The 23059-nt window shown below is 41.9% G+C and overlaps 1 protein-coding gene across 4 annotated transcripts in view; it reads right to left on the bottom strand.

Annotated features, from left to right (window-relative positions):
- Window positions 1-21817, bottom strand: part of BSN (bassoon presynaptic cytomatrix protein) — a 191370-nt gene extending 169553 nt beyond the window's left edge. For all 4 annotated transcript variants that reach the window (XM_083429269.1, XM_083429270.1, XM_083429267.1 and 1 more), the window contains exon 1: window positions 21526-21817. In XM_083429269.1, coding sequence (XP_083285395.1) covers window positions 21526-21716 — 191 coding nt within the window. In that variant the 5' untranslated portion in view covers window positions 21717-21817. The remainder of the gene's footprint in view (window positions 1-21525) is intronic.
- Between the last annotated feature and the right edge of the window lie 1242 nt (window positions 21818-23059).

Genomic DNA, 23059 nt, shown 5'->3' on the forward strand with positions numbered 1-23059 from the left:
GAAAATGACAAATTATCTTTTTAAATTGTTTGTGTGGTGTATGTGTGCGCTTGTGCAAAAGATGTTAGAACATATGATAACCCTCTGTTTTATTATGTTGTAAAATGGTTTCTCATAATGGAAAACACTTTCATTGCTTTTGCTCCTCTTCATGTAAGCATAAAGCAATATGAAGAAATGTTTCCTGTCTGGAGGTAGTTAGCCGTCATTTTCAAATGACTATTAATTAAACCAGTACATATCTGAAGTCAGCTCAATACTTTATCCATTCCAAATCTATTCAATATATATTTGTTTAGTTGACCAAACCGGTCTGATGGTAGAACTATATTCTTAGACACAGAGCTGCCACTTAACATGGAAGCCCTGGGTCATGTTATTCCCCTGCATGTTGTAAGGATGTAAGACCTATCTGTTCCAGCACTCTGTTCCCATGGTGGCCCACCAGCAGGACATGAAGGCAATAATAATAATAATAATAATAATAATAATAATAATAATAATAATCTATTATTTGTACCCCACAACATCTGGCTGGGTTTCCCCAGCCACTCTAAGCAGCTTCCAACAAAGATTAAAAATACATTAAAATTTCACACATTAAAAACTTCCCTAAACAGGGCTGTCTTCAGATGTCTTCTAAATATCAGGTAGTTGTTTATCTTTTTGACATCTGGCGGGAGGGCGTTTCACAGGGCGGGCGCCACTACCTAGAAGGCCCTCTGCCTGGTTCCCTGTAGCTTTGCTTCTCGCAGTGAGGGAACCACCAGAAGGCCCTCGGCGCTGGACCTCAGTGTCTGGATTGAACAATGGGGGTGGAGATGCTCCTTCAGGTATACTGGGCCGAGGCCATTTAGGGCTTTAAAGGTCAGCATCAACACTTTGAATTGTGCTTGGAAACGTACTGACTGCGATCCCCAGCCACTGATATTCAGAGACATATTGTCTCTGATACTGAAGATAGTATACAGGCATTATGACCAGCAACAGCCTTATCCTCCATAAATGTGTCTAAACCAACTCTCCAAGTTGATGGCTATTGTTTAATTTTGTGATAGAAAATTCCATGGTTTTAACGATGCAAGTCAAGAAGTACTTTCAGCTTAATTGGATCGCCTGTTTCTAGCATTTTGACAGAGGGAGAAAAGCTTCTCTCTAGCCACTTTCAAAGTGAATCTATCACAGCTCAGAACATATTCATTATAACACTTGTAGCAGGCGCCATTTTAAGGCACTATTTTTGCTATTTTAATTGATCCTTAATTATCACTAAAATATTTTTAAGTCTATAAGAGAGGAACAGCACTATAATTGCATAATGCTACAATATTATTGTAGTATAGTTATAGAACTACTGGGTTATGTTGCTTTAGAACTATATCTCTTTCATTAAAAAAAAACTTGATAAAGTGTAATAAATCACTTGCCTTAGACAAGAATTTCAGTTTGCCTAATAGAAGGGCTGGTCCTGAATAATGGAGGATTTTAATGAGAAGTGTCTATACAGACTTGTGCTTCTAAACCCGTTCAAAAAGCAATTTAACAAGTACAGAATTTAACAAGTACTGTACTTTCCTACATTCCACTTTCCAAATCAAAACCCTGCCCTTTTTAAAAGACAGAAGAGGAGCTCCAAAGGCATCTATACTTGTGGAGACCACCCTATTGTTCTGTTCTTCTAGAAAAAGTCAGGCTTTCTGGGGTCTGAGTAAAGACAGAAGAACGAGGGGGGCAATAGAAGATGTAAGTGGTTGGGAGATGGCATCATGTGCATGTCCATAAAAATGTGTGAAAAAACATGACCCTGCATACTACAACCAATATGATCTGGGGGCTGGCATAACTTTTATGTGAGGAAACATTTTAGCTCTGAAAAATGTCCTTCCCCAAAGGGAAGGACATGATAGAAGTATATGAAATTACTGGTATGATTAAAGTAATATGCTTTATTATCAAAAGCACATTAACATTCAAATCTGAACAAAAAATGCAACATAAATTAATGAACTCAAAATAAAACATTGTCCATCACTTGGAAGAAATTCAAAGTTACAATTTATGTATGTTTACTCTACTAAATTCAAGGAGGGATTGTGTACTGAATTGCACTTTAAAATAATAATTTTTGAAAACATGTTTCCCTCTAGCCATTTAAGAGTCACACAGGTAGTAGGGGAACACTTCCATACTCCACCTTAAATATTAATGCTTCCTCCAGTTTGGCCTATCTAACCTTATATATTTTAGATATTCAATTGGAATTTGGATTAAATTATGTTCTTATTATCAGTGTTCATGCAACCACTGCATGGTTCTAATACACTGTAGAGAAGCACTTTAAAGTCTTGATTACTTATCTTCAGTTTGCCAACTATCATTAAGAAGGTAATGTAGTGCTTCTTCTCAACAAGGGTATTGTTCAGATTTAATTATATCACACCAGCTACTATAGATCCCCCACACTTAATTCAAGAGTGCGCCAAAACTGCATTTCCATAAGCATTTCAGTATTGGCATAAACTGTGAATTGGCACGAACTGTATTATCTCAAGGGGTTACACTGATTTAAAATCAGTTTTATTATATTAAAATGGGGAAATGTTTTGTGTGGAAACCAAGTTTCAAAGGGACCTCATCACACCCAGATGTTCTGAACACAGCAGAGCATGAAAGGGAAGCAAAATGGGACAACAGCTCTGAGGGGAAGCTCTCTGAAGACTGCCCAGAAGTAATAGTTGCAATATAAGCCAGAAGTGGCAAGGGCAACGAAGATGAGCTTCATGGGAATGCTCTAGTAGGAAGGTATGGCTCAAAGCAGGGGATAAAAGAGCACAAGAGGATTGCAAAAGAGGAACTCTGTTCTTCCATAAGCCAACTTTTAGGACTCAATATATTGGGGTGTCAGCAAAGTTCTCTGACCTCTGGCTCAAAAATAAACCTCTGAGGCCTTGTTAAAACAAACAAACACCTCAAAGGAGAGGCAAACTTTACTACCCTAGACATTATCATCCGGCTAGGATTAAAATCCAAGCGGAAGAAGAGATTCACGCACATCTCTGCCAGTCCTTGTGATCCCTGGAAGCCCTCCCAGCTGGCCTCCACTCTCCCAAATGCACTCCTTCTTCCATCTGCTGCATTCACCTTTCAAGCAGTGATAGGAGCAGGGCGATACTGCATGGGGCGCGGAGACTATTTCCCTCCTTTTATGCTGCTCCACTGCAACAGCAAAGGCCCATGGGAGAACTACATCTCCCATGATCCCCTGGGATTTGGCACCAGCACACTGCTACCCACCATGTTAGAGCAACAGAAAAGGGAGGAAACTGACTCCTCTCCCCAGGCACGCCACCACTGCTGCTATTGCAGTAGGTTAGTGAGTGGTTTGGGAGGATTGATGGAGAGATGTTTGAGGACTACAAGGGCATTCTTCCATGCCCTTAGAAGACTCGGAGAAATTATGTGAGAGCTTCCAAATGTATTCTGAAGATTTTGGATAATGCACAAGGTAATTCAAAGTGAGCTTGCAAGAGATCTAGTGGAGCTCACCAGACATACTGAGGTCAATAGGACAAGCCTGGACACTTCAAAGAATTTGGGGAAATAAACATGACATATTTCAAAATTACTTCATCACATTTCTAGGAATCATCATCATTGATAACTTATTATCAAGAGTGCTTACCATGAACTAAGCACTTTACGAGGAACATAAATTCACAACAATCCAACCCGGCAGGATTACTATCTAATAACAAGGTTTAAAAATATTTCAAACTCTTAAAGCACCAATATTAAGTTTCTAGGTGCCTGGATGATTAGGTATCTGGGATTTCTTCCAGCCTTAATTATATGTATCTAGTCATAGGCATAAAAATATGCACAAAAAAATATGGAAGCAGAAATAGGAAAGAATATATTAGTTAATTACTAATCACTTGATTTCAAGACTGGCTACACAACAAAATAAGTGTTAAGCAAAGGGTGTACTAATCTATACGGCAGCACAGTGTCACAACCCATAACATTTCAACAGCATAGCAGGAAACGTGCTCTGGAACTTTAAACAAATTTGCCTGTGAAAATGTTTGGGACTGAGATTTAAATAATTCAGGCTGCAATGCTGCACTCACTTACCTGGAAGTAATTTCCATTGAACTCATTTGGACTTACTTCTGGTCGACACATATAGAATTGTGCTGTCAAGACCTTAAAAATCAACATAAAACTGAATTCACTGAAGTATAAGGAGAACACCAAACTAGGTTTTCCCGATGATAGTAGAGACTGTCCTAGAAGACTGAGGAACTAATTAAAATTAATGCAACTTAAGCCTACAGCTTACTGGAGTTACATGGCTGCAACTGAAAACAGCAGCCCTGCATCTCTACCTCCTCTCATAATTTGTCAAACAAAAACACAGGATGTGATGCCATGGCTCCCTAGGTTTCCCCATCTCCACTCTACTCTACTGGCTGCTGCTTGCAAAACACTCCTTGTCCACAAACGTGCTCACATTTTGATAAGCATATGAGCAATGCTTGACAGAGCACTTGTGATTCCTATCCCAGCTCAAAATGAAATATGGTTGTCTTTGGTCCAGTGCTGGCTTCTGAAGAAACTTCGACACATCAAGCAGTCTCCTTTTCAAAGCACCTCCATGTGAGAAGAGAGGGGTCAGACTACATAGGAAGCTGCCTTATAAAAAGTAAGACCAGTGGCCCATCTAACTTAGTCTTACACTTACTGGCAGCAGTTTTACTCCAGAATTTTGAACAGGATCTTATTCAACCTTCCCTGGAGATGCCAGAAACTGAAGCTTGGCCATTGATAGCAGCTCAGCCTGGATAGATCAGTTTGTTAGAGTGTGGACCTTCTGCATGAAAAACAAGCGCTTTGCTGCTAAGCTACTGTAGTACCAAAACTTCTGGATCATTAGTCATGCCAGCTGGTTTGTTTACTCCAAACTACTCCCCTGACCTGCTGGGCAGAGAGAAGGAGGAGACACAAAGTTGCAATTTTTTTGTAGTATCCATGCATTTCCAGTTATATGTCCAAAATTACTTGGACATAAAGATCATCAAATAATATATTCCCCCTTTTCAGGTAGTTCCTAAAGGCACAGTCTTGAAACGTGCTGATTCACAAGTAAATATAGCATTTATAGTAATTTACGGCGTAGGCTGGTATACTTAACTACATATTATTTATTAAATCTATAACAATATTCTACTCTCTTAGGAAATAATACACAACACATCTAATAAATAGCTTAACTCTTTGCATACGATTTACATCAAGCAGCATTAAGGCATTTGTTTGAAATCAGTTTCAAGAAAGTGTGGGTTTCCTCCTCTCGAACATAATTTCTGTTTACCTTCCATGCAAGAACCCTTACAGAAGCATTTACCGTACTTGCAGGTCAAATGCCCAGCCATTGCTAGTTATCACTGGGTGGATCATTATTTTTCCATAAAATTGGAAGCTAGCCTTCATAGTTCTAATCCTGCTGAAATTATGGACAACCAGACAGGTGAATACAAATACTGCATCCAAAGATATATCCAGACAATCCAAATAGTATTGCAATGCAAGGGTGATTGCATATCCAGATGTACATCCCCAGCAGCAATGTGTGGAAAAGGCTGCTTGTATGTGCTGATAACTCCTGATGGATTGAAGCACATGTTTGTTGTTTGATTGGTATAAATATTCATCAACTGAAAACGGGGGAAATTGCAGCATTTAAATAGTTAGAGGGCATAAAATGGGAATGAAAAAACATTTCGGTGGGCTGAGTGACTGGTCCTGGCAAGATACAATTTGGCATCTTCTTAAGCTAGGAGACAGGTCCCAACAGATCTGAAGTTCTGCCAGTCCCTGGCTCACAGCATCAAACTAATTTTCTATTGTGTCATATTTCTAATGCTTATTTCGCAAGGAGGCAAATATTTTACCCATGCTTCATTGTTTACAGAGGACAGTAATATTTAACTCAACGTATATGATACTGAGTCACATGCCAGGTTTAAAAAAAAAAATCAGAAGAGATGCATATTATTATTAGTATTTTAAAAATCAAATAAAACCTTCCCCTCCTTTTTTTAAAACCAAGAGCATGATTCATCCTGTCCCATCACCAGAACCCTCAAGAGCTGTTTATGGGTACTTCAGTGTAAAACATGGAAGGGCCTCATATTCACACCATCTCAGTGCGCATCGAAGGAAAAGTCAGCTTTTTTTTGGGGGGGGGGGAGGACTTATGGATTGCTCTCATACAACCACAAGAGCAAACTTGGTGGTGGTGTTTGTGTTCTCTCCCCACCACACATACAGAAAGGCTAACAAAAAGCAAATGTCAATTTATCAAAAACCAAAATCAACTTAAACAGACCATGGTGAGGAAAATAGTACAATAGTATAAGTAACGAGCTGCTGAAATATCTAATGAAGGATGAACTTAGGAAATGCCTAAAAGAATAAAGAACAATTAATAAACCCAGGACAAAACAAAGTATATCAGATTAATTTCACTATTTTATCCATACTCCAGAAGCCTGTTTTCTTCAGCAAAGTAAGGTGAAGTTCTTGAAACTATGTGTCATGGAAATTAATGAACAAAGAAAACTGCAATGATTAATCTTTTTTAAACTTTAAGTGTATTTGATATATACTGTCACGCACAAAATGGAGACCAAAGGAATAAGTAGAATTCCTTTAAAACAGATACATGAACACTTAAAATTCTTAACAAAGGAATTATTAATATTGCAGCCAATTAAGAGTGAAGTTTCCTATCAATTATTAATAAAGAGTCAAAGACATATTACAAACACAGGTGAAGTACTCGCTGAGTTTTGGACGAATGCCCAAGTTCTTTTCCACTAACTCCTAAGGTGGCTCTTGAAGTCAATAAATGAACCATTTGAGCCTTCCAAAATGAACTGTGTTTAAGGGAAGATGGTAAGCTGGCAAAACTCTTTCTTGTTCTGCAAGAACTGGTACTGCCCTGAGAGAGAGAGTAAAGTGACAAGACTTTGGGCAGTATGCAGTTATTTTAACAGTGCAATCATATCATACGTTATGTCCACTGGAAGAGAATTGGGTTGCTCCTAAGCCCCTTTGTGCAGAAGGTAAGCAAGCCTAGTCAATTCATGCTGGCTGGCATTGCACTATGGCTGTGCCAGGGTTATCTCATGCTAATGTAGCTGCTGTGAGGTCATGACAGTGTCAGCAGAAGGTGCAATGATATACAGAGTTGGGAGGCATGGCAGAGAGGAGTGAAGCTAAGGAGGTGTACACATTACCACTTACTCTGCATCCAGTGCACTCCCACTTCTACTTTTTCAAGCTGCGTACACACAATGCTAGTCAGATTGATCCTGTAATTTCTTGAGAAATACTGTTGCTTGGTGTGTGTGTGTGTGTATGTTTTCTTAAACCAGTTTCAATCCAATTAGAAAACTTAAGTTGCATTCACTTCATATTTAAACCAGATGTGTACATTTGAGGCAGCTGCCATGGATGCACAGATGAGTATGAGTGCGCGTGTGTTTCTGGGTGGTTTCGGGGTTCAGGAAACCAAACAGTTCATGCATGCTGACCCTTTCTGATGTGGTTACAACACTGTGCAAATGTGACTGGAAATTCATTGGGGATTAATGACCTTGCTGTGATTGAAACTGCTAAGGTGAGCTTAGGTGTAGTCTGAGAGTCCTATGTTTGCTTAGAGGTTACTTTTGCCCTGTTGCCAGTGTAACATGCTAGCCAAGGCACATGACACAACACAAACAGAATGCAATCTCTCCAAATAGTTATATTTGCCAAGGAGCTAGTGGGGGGTGGAGCTGTGGAATAGAAGAGCATCTACATCACTTCCCAAAGTCTACATCACTTTATCAGCCACTTCCCCCCCCAAAAACCCTAATGATCACTTAGCTACAGGCACTATCCATTGCAGCTGCTATCTATTATTTATCACTGTCTTCATGTCTCTCCGCAGGCCACCAGGCAGCCATTCAACATGCACAAAGACAAGGGTTAGAGTTAGCAGTAGTGACCAGCAGAAGCCAGGGCTCCTGAGCCTTTCCAGACAACATGACAGGCAAAAATGTAGTGTGTTTAGTCATATGCCGCAAGTGGTGTACAGTAGTGGTGGGAGCCATACCTGCTAGTCCTCTAAGGCATGTGTGCATGCACACTTCTTCAGATACACTGAAACAGAAGTCACCAGACCCTATCTGAAGAGGTGTGCATGGCACATGAAAGCTTATACCAAGAACAAACTTAGTTGGTCCCTAAGGTGCTACTGGACAAGTTTATTTTATATATATATATTTCGACTGTGTCAGACCAACACGGCTACCTACCTGAATGCAGGAATCACAGTTAAAGAAGCCCTGACATGGCCACCCAACCATTCTTTAAAGGAGAGTCCAGCACCTTCCAAGGTGTTCAACTGTCAACCAGCTCTTACCATCAGAAAGTTCTTCCAAAGTTTCATCAGAATCTCCTTTCTTGTAAGGAGAACAAAAAGACTGGCAATCCTATTCCTTTGTAATGCTGATAGAACCTGCTCCACAACTAAATCTGTTCGTGCCTGTTTCAACTAGGTCTCTATGTTTATTTTATCCAGCTTATGGAATGCCCCTCTTCATCTTGTTTTTCACATCAGCAGTATTCATGGAGGGATACACTGACTCAGAGCTCGTCCATACTTCCGCTTGTGCCATGCCTACAAAGCATGGGTCTTAGCGGTGTCCCCCTTGCCCCACTCCCTTCCAAGGGAAAAAAACCCCATTTTTAACAATAGATTGGAACAAATTGCAATCCAGGAAAATCCCAGACTGGGTGTTAAAGAGCAGTTCCCCCCGGGTGGGGGAGAACCAGAGGGACAAGAGGAAGTGTGGATGAGCCCTCAGTTCTTATACAACACTAAATTAAACCTTGGCTTAGTGCAATTCAACAAGGGTGTGTGTGCAGCTGAGTCTGCAAGCTCCCAGAGAAAAGACTACAGCTGATTTGCTCTTACTCTGGTCTGGCTGCTGCTGCACTGCTATTCTTTGGAGACCACTGTCACTCAGAATTGTTGCTGATTGTGCCAAGGATTCAAATCCCTGTCTGAAGGAAGGCCTGGAGAAGTTTGGGCATCAATAGTTTGGAGTACATGGTATCAATAATATTGTGCTTCCTGTTTTATGGAAACCACCCATCCAACTACTCTGCATCTGGATGGATAGCTGGGAAACTGTCAGGTGTGCACACAAGCCGCTGCCCCCAATCCCGTCACTAGCAGAGCTGTTGTCATGTTAGGGAACAGCTGTGTGCAGGCAGAGGGCTGAGAAAGAGGTGAAGGATGAGTGTTGACGAATATCAGTATTCCACATTTGGATTACTGTGTAAATTCTAGTTACATCTCAAAAGAGGTATTGTGTATTTAGAAAAGCTGTAGGAAAGGCCATCCTAATGATCAGGCATCTGACTGGCCATCAAGAAAAAAAGGATGCTGCACCAAACAGGCCTTTGGTCTGATCCAGTACTGTCTTTCTCACTTGCCTTAGGGCCTGAGGAAATCAACCACAGGGGAGATAGGGAGCTAAGGAAATGAGTTACTGAGAAAGAAAAGGAGAAAAACACTCTAACGAAGTTGGAAAGTAGAGAAGCTCTCTCTATGCTGCTGGCAGGAAGAAGCAACACTGGAGTGTTACATATTGAGGAGAACAAGGAAAGCAGGGAAACAAAGGAGCAGAGAGCCAAATGTGAAGGGAGCTGAGAATCCTGATGTTTGAGGAAAGTAGGACACAGTAGTCAGTGGCCTGAAAAAAACAACAGGAAACTATAAAGAACTGAGGATGGTGAATGCAGAAGTATGGTGCATGGAGAGGAAGAAATCTATGGAGGCAAGGAGATGAGAAAATGAGATTGAGATCTAAGCAGAAAGATCTGGGCTATAAAAAACTGCACATGATGCCTGGGGACAGGAGGAGCACTCTGGTGTTGACAAGATGGGAGGCTGCAGAACTGAAGTCCAGGGTGCACTGGCTGATGTTAGTTTGAATGAGACAGACAAATATTTGCAGATCTCTAGAACAGAATTGTTTTACTAATGTCATTAAAAAATAGTAATCCTCTTTTAATGGGAGCAAAAGCACAAAACAAAAACATCCCAGTGCAGAATGTAACTCAGGAAAGAGTTAAATAATGCTTGATTCCCCCCCAATCATGTATTTCTTACTAGTCTACATTAAACATAGACATCTTTCAAAGGGTACAAGTAAACTACTACCAATATAGCAAAATGCCACGTAATGACTGACAACAATTGACAGCTATGCTGCCTTTCTCAGAGAATAAAGAGTAGCAGTAAAATTTTAAAAAACCGCGTCAGCTTGCAGTAGCTGCAGATTATGGCTGCTGTGCAAAGTAGAACACGTAACTAGAATACAGCTAATTTTTTTCTCCAATTTTTGGCTCATAGAATTCTGTGATTTCTGCCATGTGTATTTTGAGAGTAAAATTTCATGCACCATGGTATTGTAGCAGGACTATTATTGCAGTGCACAACAATTATGGCGTGAGCCATTTTCTCCTCATATGATGAAGCTTAAATACATAAAAAGTCTAGGTCACATCTACATCCACTAGTTGCTCACATACATAGTACATAAACTCCTAAATTTCTAACACCTTTTCAGAACTTCAGCCCTTCAGCTCCAGGGGCTCCTCCACCCCTTCCTATATTGTCACCACTACAGCAGGGTGGGAAAAACTTCTCAAAGAGCTCTCACATGTGGAACTACACCCAGGAAGACCCATTTCAAACAGAAGGCTGTGCTCGCAATAGGGTCCATATTTTGCTTTCTACACACATTACCAGGCTCATGCTGTTCTGCCCTATGTGAATAATTTGCTACGTCTTCATAAATAAAGCCTTAGTAAAAGTCAGATTCAAGCTCACGAGCCTTCTTTTCTAGAGTAATTTTTAGATGCACTCACAGATTAATTATCAATGCCCTCTGGCAGTTTTCTGTAAGAATTAGAGTAACCTGACTGTGAAAATAGAGTAGCTTAGAGATTCTTTAAAAATTAAGTGGTTTATAAATGCTTTTTAGGATAGCAAAAGAACATGGTGGGAGGAGAAGGAGAAATAGCAACTGTTGTAGGGCAGGTGTGGGGAACATTTGGCCCTCCGGATGCTGCTGAACTACAAGTCCCATCACCCCTGGTCATTGGCTATGCTTGCTGGGGCTGTTGTAAAGGATGTGCATTTGCACTACAAAACCGAATGTGCCTCAAGATGGAGAAGCTGGACAATTGTAGCAGGGCTTGATAGCTGCACATTAAAAATCCTTCTAAAATGTCAATTTGCTACAGCAGCTGTTGCTCCTCCCAAATAACAACTAGCCCTCATGAAGTTGTACAACATCCCCAAAGTCTCCATGGCCATTACATTCCTGGTAAGAACCAGAGGAACTGCAGACTCCAGTAGAAGCAGGGCAATGCTCCAACATCTTGCATTGTTCACTCCCATGATCAATTGTTACTTGACACACAACCTATGTTTCTGAGCCTTCCTCTGCTTCTTCTTTTTTAACCTGACTACCCCCAAAGGGCTCAGGGTTGCTGACACCACAATAAGAAAATCAGTCTTTAAAACTTCAATTAAAAGAAATACCCACAGCTAGAAAATCCATGCACCATTTACACGTGGGTCCCTTAGGACAAGAAGCTCAAATTAGATTAAGACGGTCATTTATCACATCAACTGTAGTTTTAATACATGTGTGTGCTTATCTTGCAGGCAGTCGATCGGTTTGGTGAAACACAAACACTCAACAGACACTGGTCAAAGAAGGTTACGGACTCCACACAAGAAATGGAATATGCAAGGACATGGAAGGCAAGGCCTTCCAAGGGAAAGTGGACAGTGAGAGAACCTCAACTGCACACACAGGCACACTGTATTCCAGTGATTTGTGACCAGTGGCTCATATCATGCACACCATACATGGCGTCCCTCCAATAATCCTGGGGTGTGTAGTTTCTTAAGCAGAATTGTAGCTCTGCGGAGGTGCACTATAGTTCCCAGGATTCTTTCGGGGAAGCCGTATGTTTTACATACACACCAAAGAGCTCAAAACTAAAGCCTTCTAGCCCAATGGCTTCTTTAAACCATCACATTTGTTGTACTCTAAATATAATTCTGCTAAATAAGAATTTTTAAATAATACATAAAGTCATTATGTCTATACTAAAGGAGACAAAACATATGCTAAAAACATTCTTGTTTAGACAAGCCTACCCAGAGGCTTAGAAAGTTGGAGTAATTTTATTCCTTCTTTTTTTAAAAAACTTTTGTACTGTATGTTTTAAAGTAGTGTTGTAATTTTTTCTTTGTTTTCTTTGTTTGTAAACCACTTTGAGGTTTTTTTAAAAAACAATCAAGCGGTGTATAAATTATAGGGCATAAAACAGCAAACAAACATGCTAACAATGGAATTAGACAAGGTTTCAGGATAGGGAAAATGGCATATTTTCCCACACTGCAGTGTGCCGCTGCCCAAACCTGGTCGTTCAGTAAATAATAAAATAAATAGTAGACCCACACTGGATCTCTTTACTGCTATAAAGCACCACCTCACCTTGGCAGCTCCAAATAATGGTAGAACAATCCTTTTCTTCTCAGATTGGGTGAAGCCTTGAACAAGAACACTCATTAGGGGCTGCAAATACACTGCTGTTGAGTTCACACTTGTGTACAGTGGTACCTTGGGTTACGAACTTAATTTGTTCCAGAGGTCCGTTCTTAACCCAAAACCGTTCTTAACCTGAGGTGCGCTTTTGCTAATGGGTACTCCTGGTGCCGCTGCGCTGCCACGACTGCGCGATTTCTGTTCTCATCCTCGGGCAACGTTCTTTACTCGAGGTACTACTTCCGGGTTAGCAGAGTTTGTAACCCAAAGCGTTTGTAACCCAAGGTACCACTGTACTAGTAATAGGGTTGCCAGACCTCCAGGGCTGACCTGGAGTCTGCAGGTTTGCCTGCCTGCCTCCAGGTGGCAGGTGAAGGGCTTGAATCTCCAGGTGGACTTTGAAGTTATAGACTGGGAAATGAATTGTACAACAAATGGCCCAAGAAGCTACTTCTTTGAGTCAATGTAAACTCTTCAGAGCTGTCCTCAACCTGCACATCAAGCAAGTTTCTAAAGAGCCGTATTTAAAACACTGTCACAAACTTTATCAAAGCTTGCCTTCTCCTGCTACAAGGGCCCAAGGTAATCCTTCAAGAAGGCCCTGAGTAATGCAAGCGACCCAATGGTATCATGAAGTGGAAGGAAAAACAAGCCTTTAGAAAAGAAGGAAGACAGGAACCATGCATGGCAACACCCAATTCATTTCTAAAGTGAAAAGAATGTCAGCGCCTAGGATTTGAAGAAAATGAAGATAATACAACTAATAGGAAGATGAGCAGCAATTATTGTGTTTCCTTGGACTAACAACATTAATCGACTAATCTGTGCAATTACCTGATTCATTACTTGATCATAGATTAATTGCAGATTCGTTTTAATCTGGTCAGCCATCTGGACCTGACTGATTCTTCTACTGCCACCTTGTACTTTCTGCAACCACCTCTATTTCTGCCTGCTACTGAAGTAGTGCTGCTGCAGCAACTATTTTACATTTATTTAGTGCTACCACACAGAACACAGAAGTGACATGGCCCCTGTCCAGAGGGTTTGCAATCTTAGTGATGTGAAAGGGAATGGAGCTGGCAGCAGAATGCTCAGGAAAAAACAAGAGAAAGCAGTTTTCCAGGAAAGGCACTGGGAGTTTACACATTAAGAATGTTGCTGCATATGCAATGGTGTTTGGATCAGCAGACCCTGTAAAACGTGAAGCTGAATGTGTGTTTGTGAATCCACAATAGACATACAGTACAGAGTACTGTAGTCAATGAGGTGCTCCAATTTGCTGCTCCAAACCATGGCACAAATATGGCATAATACTCTGCCATGTAAAGAGCATTAAATGGCCTTAGATATTAAGGTGTGAAAGAGAAAGTGTTGGCTTGATGTGCAAAGGGAAGATGGCTCCAAAATGGTCATGTCATTCACTGTGTCCATGGAAAGAGGAACAAAATCCACTTTTATTATTCTTTATTGGCCTGTATACTGCTCAGTGTCCAAATTGGCTTCTAAGCAGTTCACAAAACATGAAAGCAAAATATACAAAACCAATTAAAATCTGTAACTAGCATCAAAAAGCAATACAACAGTAAAAACAGGAGATCTAGACCCACACCAAGTGAAAAATGCCTGTGTAAAGTGGTGCCAATACAGATGGGGGCCTCTCAAATTTCAACAGGGAGAGCTCCACAGACCAGGTACAATCAATGAAAAAGCTTGTCTTCATGTTACCACAAGGTAATAATTACTGGGCAGCAGCAAGGCTAATCGGGTTCCATTTGCTTATCTTACTGCCCTTATAGGGCAAGGGAGGGGAACTTGGTATTTCAGGAAACTTGACCCAGAGTTGTTTAGGGTTTTATATGTAAGTAACATAAAGCTGGCCTGATAGCTAATAGGCAACCTCAACATTGGTATGTTATGTGCCTGATAAGGAGCGCTACTGCACCAGCTGCAACCTCTGGATCAGAAATAAGAAAAACCCCATACAGAGTACACTGCAGTAGTCTAGATATGTGTCACCCCAAGCTGTCCCTTTCCAGGAAAGTCACCAGTAGAGTGGTTCTCTAGAGAAGAGTTCCCTCCAGAAATCTGTGGACTACAATTCCCATAACCCCTGACCACAGACCAAACTGGCTAGGGTTGATGGGAGTTGCAGTCCACAACACCTGGAAGGACCCACATCCAATGCATATTTCCTCCCCCATTGTGATATATGATATATATGGTACAAGCTCTCAAAGTTGCAAAATCACTTTCTGTTTGGAGGGAGGTTGCCTAAGGTTATAAAGGGGCTCTCTGGAACGACAACAAAAGATAAGCTCCACTTTTAGGGAGTTCACTGAGGCAAACAGTGAAAAGCATCCTGTATCACAGCAGAACTTCATAAACCACATATTCTACAAGGGCCAGATCCAGGTTTGTGATGAAGCAGGCATCCATTTTCAACTACTGCCAGTTTCGGTCTAGGTATTAGCATGGATGCCTGAAGCATCGTGCATAACACATACCTGTTAAGTATCTGTTCCGCAAATATGCCTAAACTCTGGTTCTCAAAGCATAAATGATCTTCCAAAAGATCTGCATGTAGCTGCATTGTTTTAAACATCTCAGATCTCAATAACGCTGATTTGGCACTTGAAAACAGCAGCTTAAAGATGCTGGGCAGAACTTAACTAATGAACTCAGTCAGGAGAAACCCTGTCGAGGGGCTTCTGCTTGCACAACGTGACTCCCTCCCCCCACCCCCATCCCCTGCACACGCCCCACAATTGGCTATGGGAGGTTCAGGAGAATCTACAGAACAACACTCAAGGGAAGGGTGACTATTCCATCTGGCAAGCCAAAATGCTTGCACAGATGGAACGTTCAACATAGTGTGAGGTTGAATTTTACCCTATGTCTCCCTCCAATCTCTTCTTTACCAGACAGTTTGTCAAATATAACCATAATTGGCATTTTAAAAACACACATATTCTACAAAGTCACTAGCCATAAAGAAAATGAAATTATTAGCCTTCAAAAAGTCACAAAGATTATTGGGTTATGTACCGGTAAATTCACATTTCTTATTGGTAATGCACTCTTGACACAAAGCACTTCATTCTTAAGTCTTTTACCCAGCTTTTAATATTTTCCTGTCATTAAAACCAATGTGCCTTTAAATGCACATGTATGGCTGAATTGTGTCCAGCATCGCTTAGTAAGTTATCTGCTTTCTCTTCGCTGTTTTAGCTATTAAGACTAAAATTGCAGTACACAAAGTTGAATGAGTCCTCTATAATATTCCAAATTCCTTCTTCCACGACGTCCCTCTTCCAACCATCTTCCAAATACTTCCCCCCAAAAAACTGTTTCAAAAGTTTATAAAAACATATTCACAAACTGTTAACTCATCATTTTATATGAAGCTAATTCTATCAACCCACCTTATAGGGCTGTTTTCACTAAGAGGTGCTTTAAACACATGATATGCAGTTTATGCTTGTTAATTAAAGTTTTATCATCATCATCATCACAGCCTTGTATATTTTATACCTGCATTTCAAAATAAGTATGTTCCAATTTATCCATTACATTTCTGTTCTTCCACCAAGAAAGTACTGGGGTTTCCACTAGTTTGTTACGTTAGGTACAGTAAGAGATAGTTAGTGAATGATCAAATGTCATGCATTAACCCTGGTAAGCAGGGATTTCAACAAGACTTCCCATGTTCATCTAACATTTTACACTGCACTTCTCCCCTGCTACCTATAAAAAGTAAGAGGGTTTAGGTTTTTTATATTTGAGGGTTTATTTCTTTGTTTTATCTGCACTTTTGTTGCTGTTATTAGTTGTATTTTTATAGTGAAAAGTTCAATAAAAACTAATGCCTAAAAGAGAAAGAGGGCAGAAAAGCATTTGGTTAAAGATTACTGCTGAACGCTACTGAGATGATAGGTTTGATCATGTGGGAAAAGACAGCTTAACAGTAAAACGCATTAAGAAACTGGAAAATGCATTTTAATCCCAGTGACACACTTGAGTTTTATACATAAAGTGCAGTTGTATGTCTTACAAGTGATCTATAACTGAGATTTCAGAAACATGCAAGACTATGACCCAAACATGTGCTGTATCCATTTCATTGTGAAGTGATATGAATCGACTATTTTTGACTCCTGAATTAGATACTTACTAGACATTTGCAACCAACCTGGTTTATTCAAATCAAAATATTAAATAGGCACCACACAATCCCATCAGTCTCCTCTGACTCCTTGGCTCCTTTCCCCGCCTATTCCCGGGAGCTTGTAACAGGAGCTTGTTACTCAGCTCTTCTCCCACTCCCACTCCCCCTTTGGCTCCTACTGTTCTTAACTTCCATCTCTCTTGCAGTCACCTCAATTCATCCTTTCCTCAAACCCCTCCCTCTCAGCCCAATGAATTCTGTGTTTCTCTTCCTCCAGCCATCTGCCTTCACGCCCCCATTCCATGGCACCAGCTCAAGAGGCAGGGGAAAGACATGTTTAGCCTATTATGAAACAATTGATGAAGCTACTGGACCTGGTGGTATCAAGATCTCAAGTGTGTGTGTGTGTGTGTGTTTGGATAGATGGATAGATAGATATGCAAACAGCCTTAGCTGCTACACCAGGAGTGACAAGAAGTCTGCAGCTTCCAGAAGGTAAAGGCCTCACCCTGTAAGGTCAAACAACTTCCAGTTATGCATTACAGCCACTTCTAAGAAACTTGGGTCACCAGACTATTATCAGAGGCATGCCAAGGCCTGTTTTTGAACCATGAGCATCCTGTTTGCATTCAAGTTGATTATTATAATAACCTTGTGATAGTAAGAATTTGGTGCCCGAGTTTGCCTCTTTTCATTCTTCCCTCCTCAACCCTTTTCCTTTTGTGTTGTGTCTTTTCAGATTGTATACTGAGAGTGGGGAAATATATATTTCGAAAGCTTCACTGATAAAAAGTATTATTATATATTTATTTAGGCTCCACATTTTCCCCTGACTGGGACTCAAGGTGCCTTTTAGATAAAGTAAAGGCAGCTAAAAAGATAAAGGAAACATCTGGAAAGCACTTGAGTTAAAAGAAAGTCAGTAAGACCTTTAAAGGCTTATACTGTATGTGACTAGCTTGCTCCCTGATTTTATTTTGTACATCACCTTGAGACATGCATGGGAGGAGATTAATAATAAATATTTACATGTGGCTACATTTTGCCCCACATTAACTGCTGCTATATCTTGTTAAGATGTTGAATTTGAGAATCGTTCAGAAGATCTTGGTCTATAGTCCTATCAAAAGGGAAACAGATATAGCTGAATCCATGGTTCTAAACATATTGAATATTTGGAAGGGGAGAATTAGTACAATTCGGAACTCACAAAGAACCTAACTGAAAGCTTTATGGTGCAATCCTATGCAAGTTTCCTCGGAAGTAAGTCCTACTGAGTTCAATCATGGTGCTTAAAGGTAAAGGGACCCCTGACCGTTAGGTCCAGTCGTGGCTGACTCTGGGGTTGCGGCGCTCATCTCACTTTATTGGCCGAGGGAGCCGGCATACAGCTTCCGGTTCTTGTGGCCAGCATGACTAAGCCGCTTCTGGTGAACCAGAGCAGTGCATGGAAACCCTGTTTACCTTCCCGCCAGAGCAGTACCTATTTATCTACTTGCACTTTGACGCGCTTTCAAACAGCTAAGTTGGCAGGAGCAGGGACCAAGCAACTCCAAATAAATACCGGTACCTCCAAGTAAATACACACTGGATTTCAACCCAAGGACTAGTGTGAAACTTCAGACAGGTACACCAAGATGCATCATGCTCCTGGCAATATAGGAGGTAATATAGGAATCTGCCTTGCGCCTAGTAAGACTACTGCTCTATTTAGTATTGGCTACACTGGCTGCCAGTGATTCTCTGGGTTTTCAGACAAGATTTATTCCCGGCCCTTATTGGATTAAGCCCTGGGACCTTTGGCATGGAAAGCATGTGCTCTAGTACTGAGCTATGGCCCTAGCCTGGTACTGATACCATCCACAGGGATATTACCCAACAGTAATAAATCTGAAATACTGGTGTATATTTTCCCATTCCTATGTTTTATATGGATTTGGCTCACCTGCTTCTGAAACACTTATAGGTAGTAAACATGTGGAATCTTAATTATACTGTGCAGTAAGTTGACCTAATAGGCTCTATTATTCATTAAGCAAAACAACCTTTCTAATACTGAAGTCAGGTCCAAACACCTTTTTTTTGCACAGAGAAATTTCTAATATTGGATAAGGTGCTTTTAATTAACATCCTTAGCCTTTGTTGTTTTTGCTGCAACAGACTAACATGGCTACCACCCTGGTAACTGCCCATATTCGTGATTACTCCTGCGCATTCCCTAAGCAAAGGACTATAAGGCTGACAGAATAAGCATCCATTAGTCGTGACAGGGATATGATAGGATGCTTGTTTTGAGAGAGCAGGGTTGTGCTGGTTGTCTGGGTTTGGAAGAGTGTCTAGTACGTTTGCACAGATGTATTAGTACTTGGATAGCTTCCCAGTTCTGTTCTTCGACACACCATGGCAGGAGTGTCACGGAAAAGCCTCAATGCGCAGATGCTTCAAAACACTCAGCTCTCCATCAGTAACACTTTTATGGTGCATAATTGAGCCTGAACTGCAGACTTAAAGAAACCTTCCAGGCCACAGAAACTAAATAATCCTGCTACAGGTCCCAACATAAACACACTTCTTCCTTTTCATAACAGCTAGCTAGCTAGCTTAGCTACTACACACACTCCTTCTGCCTAATTATTTCAACACCCATTAACTCTCATGCCTGTATATACAACTTGCATATGCACCAATGCTTTGCCTACATCCCCCCTAAACTCGGCTGAGGAGTAATGTGCAAAGGCTACCCTGCAAGAGGGAAGGAACTGCCACATCACAATTCCGACACCATTTCCTCTACATACAAATGACAATTCTACAAACAGATTATGTACATTTTCAGAAGAGATTTAGGATTAAAGATACTATTCAAACATATCTATACCAATTTGAAGATAGGTGATGGATAATTGTTGCCTTTAAAAAATGTAAAGGGATTAATACAGAACATCAATCAGCATAGTTTAATAGATTTCTTCTACAAACTCATGACAAAAATCCAATGATAAGAAAAATCCAAGTTCAGGCAGGACCAAATACTTTTGGCATTAAAGGGTGACAAAGAAGGTTCCTGCTTCAACATAGCCTTAATACAGAAAAACAAGCAATTTGATTTCTTCCAGAATCTACTATTGCACTCTCCTTGTAATAATGGAGCATTTAACAGCGCAAGCCCTTTTTAAACATATGAACAAGGGTGATACACTTCTTAGTGTATTCTACTCAGCTTTTCAACAAAAATGGCTCAGTACCTATTAGCACATACACACATATATATCCAATATCTTACTACAAAACATTAAAAAGATTACTCTCATTTTTTCCTCTAACTTTTTATTTTTATCTGCTTTCTAACACCAAAGTTCTATATTTATTGGTAGCAAATGTTATTTTTAAAAATTTCTTCTAAATGTAGTGTTCTGCTGCATGATAACTAATCATTATACTACTCTCCACCCTCACCCTGTCACGTTTTGTTTTCCTTTTTAGGAGAAACTACACAGAGCATTGATGTTTTTGTTCTATTATTTCTGTACACTGAGGTAGAGATTACATAACTACTATTATTATTCTTTTTATATATATTTCAAACAGTCTGCAATTAGGACAGCCACATGCAGGGTATATAAACTGTACTCAACATAATGGCCTTAAGCACCATCAATTGTATCATTGTAAACAAGCATGAGGGCAATTTAACTGGCCAAGATGATCTAGGTGTGAGAAGGGCGACCTGTTTGTCTATAGATGTTGTAGATGACTTAAGCCAGAAGTCTTGACAACACACACATTGAAAAAGGGTGCTTGCTTAGTTCTTTACCCACAAACCATGATCTTCTGTTTTGCATGTCACTTTCCCCATCCTCTGTGTAATCAACATCCCATTCATGTTTCTCTGCTCCCCTCTCCCTGATACTAGCCTGCACTACGGCACTCTGTGGAAGTGTCTGCATCCTATGCATGTATGTGCCCATGTGCCATCTGGTCCTCCATCCGATGCCTTTTGCAGCACCATCCAGCTAGATGGATCTCATTCGCTGCATCAAATATGTGCAGATTCCTGCATACTCGCCTTTAAAAGATGAGATTCAAATGGCACCCAACACAACCTTTCTTCCACTTCAGACACCACCAAAACTATATCAGAGAGCTTGGTCAGAGATCAGCATTCCCAAAATAAGAGGTATCAGTATGCAGCGTTCTGAAATAAGAGGTATCAATATGCTCTAGGGAGCCTTGACTCTCTGGGATTGAAAGAGTGCCTCTGAAAACAAGGGGCTTCCCTTAACATAATGCACACATGGCAAAGCTACCACCCAGGCCCAACCATCTTTCTGTTTCTCCACATCCACTCATTCCGACAGAGGACTCATGTCCAGAGCCTTCCCCCACAAGAGCTGGCGACCCCTCCGGGTTGCACCCGATCTTTTTCTCCCATTTCTCTCGGCCGTCTCCAGAGGCTGAGCCTTGCCCTCTGCTGCCCCATTCCTCTCTCGCACTCCCAGCTCATGCCCAGCCCCACCTGGCACCCCGCAGCAGAGGGTTCCCCAGTTGCACTTCGCCCTTAATCCCCACTCCCTCCAGCCCTGCTCCTCCTCCTCGGCCCTGACAGACCAAGTTGCCCTCGAGCGACCCCTCCCCTCCTGCCCGGCTCAGCCGGTCTGCGCTTCCCACCTGGCGGAGGGTCCGTGCGGCTGCGCGGGGCCCGGTGCGGCGGCTGGAGCCCTGCCCGGAGGGAGCTGTCCTCCGCTGCCTGGTGCTGAAGGCGGCTTGGCAGCCCCGGGCGTCGTGGAGGGGCCGGCGGCGGGGCCGGGGGGCAGCTGCCCCTCGGCTCCACCGCCCTCCAGGCTGGCCTCGTTGCCCATGGCGAGGCGGCGGCGGCCGGGATGGGGACGGGCTCCCGGAGCGTCCTCAGCGCAGCGCCTCCTGCGCCGCCATCAGCCTAGCTCCACCATCGCCGCCTGCCCCATCCGCACTGGGCATGCGCTCGCCGGGCGCGAGCCAGGCTCCCACCCCTCCCACAGCTGAGGGAAGGCGCGCGCTCCGTGCGGGGGCGCGCAACCCGAGGCCAATGGAGGCTCGCGCAGAGTTCAAGCCCGCCCACCGCGAGCACGTGCGCGGCCCGACCAATGGAAACACGCGAGCCGTGCTTGTTTCCCTCCCCCCTTCCCGCCAAGCGCGTGCACGAGCAGGGCCGGACGACGAAAACCCGGCGACGAGCAGCCCTTTTGCGGTCCAGGCGAGGCGGCCGAGAGAAAAACCTTCCCCTTCAGAAGGCGCAAAGCCCCGAACGGAACGCCTCGCCGTTCCTTTATTTCCCGACCAATGGGAATTTGCGCTCATTCCCTCCACCGTTTAACTGGCCAATAGGAGCACGCTCTTCCTTACTCCATCCTTCCGCACATGCACGGCTCGCCTAATGGGAGGCCAGCTTCCCTTGCCCTGCCCTGAAGGTTGCTCTCCATCGCCAGCTTCGCCGCCTTTTCCCTCCCTCCGCTCCCGAGCTGACCAATGGGAGGGTACACCTGCTATTTTTGCCCTTGGCCTGTCCAGTGCATTGGAACTGCAGCTGCAAGGATATCAAAGGCAGCCTCCTTATCCTGAAGCCTGGCCCCTTTGCCCAGCCAATGCATTCTTAGTAGGGCTGGGAGAAGGCATGTGCCCACCTTCTGACTTCCATGATGTGTGTGTGTGTTGAGACATAGACTTGTGTCACTCCCCAGCACAAATAATCAATAAAAGTAGGTAGCAACATCACTATTTTTATGAGGTCAATATATTTCTTCAGGCCAACTATGCATGCCCACATCCAATTAGCAAGAGAGGAAATGATTATAAACCAACTTTTGAGCTGTATAGAACAAAGCATTCCAGAGAAATTCACTTTCATTGCAACCTCTGAATTACTGGTCTGTAATTTTTTATTAAGTAAACACTGGGTATTTTTACTGGTACATAGAATTGATACCTTGCTGTCAATAACTATCAGAAACTTTTGACACCAGTTCTAGATGACTCCACTAGGATTGCCATTATCCAAAATTACTAGTTGCCAATAACTGCTAATGGCTAAGAAATACTGATAATTCTTATGAAGTAAGTTTCTGACTAAGTAAGTGACAAATAACCATCCCATTCATCATACAACATTAACTTATTTTCAGAAATCCTAAATGTCTCCATTTTTAGAGACTAACACCAATCATTG

This window comes from Podarcis tiliguerta (assembly GCF_965153285.1).
Source record: "Podarcis tiliguerta genome assembly, chromosome: 2".
In the NCBI taxonomy this organism is placed as follows: Eukaryota; Metazoa; Chordata; class Lepidosauria; order Squamata; family Lacertidae; genus Podarcis; species Podarcis tiliguerta.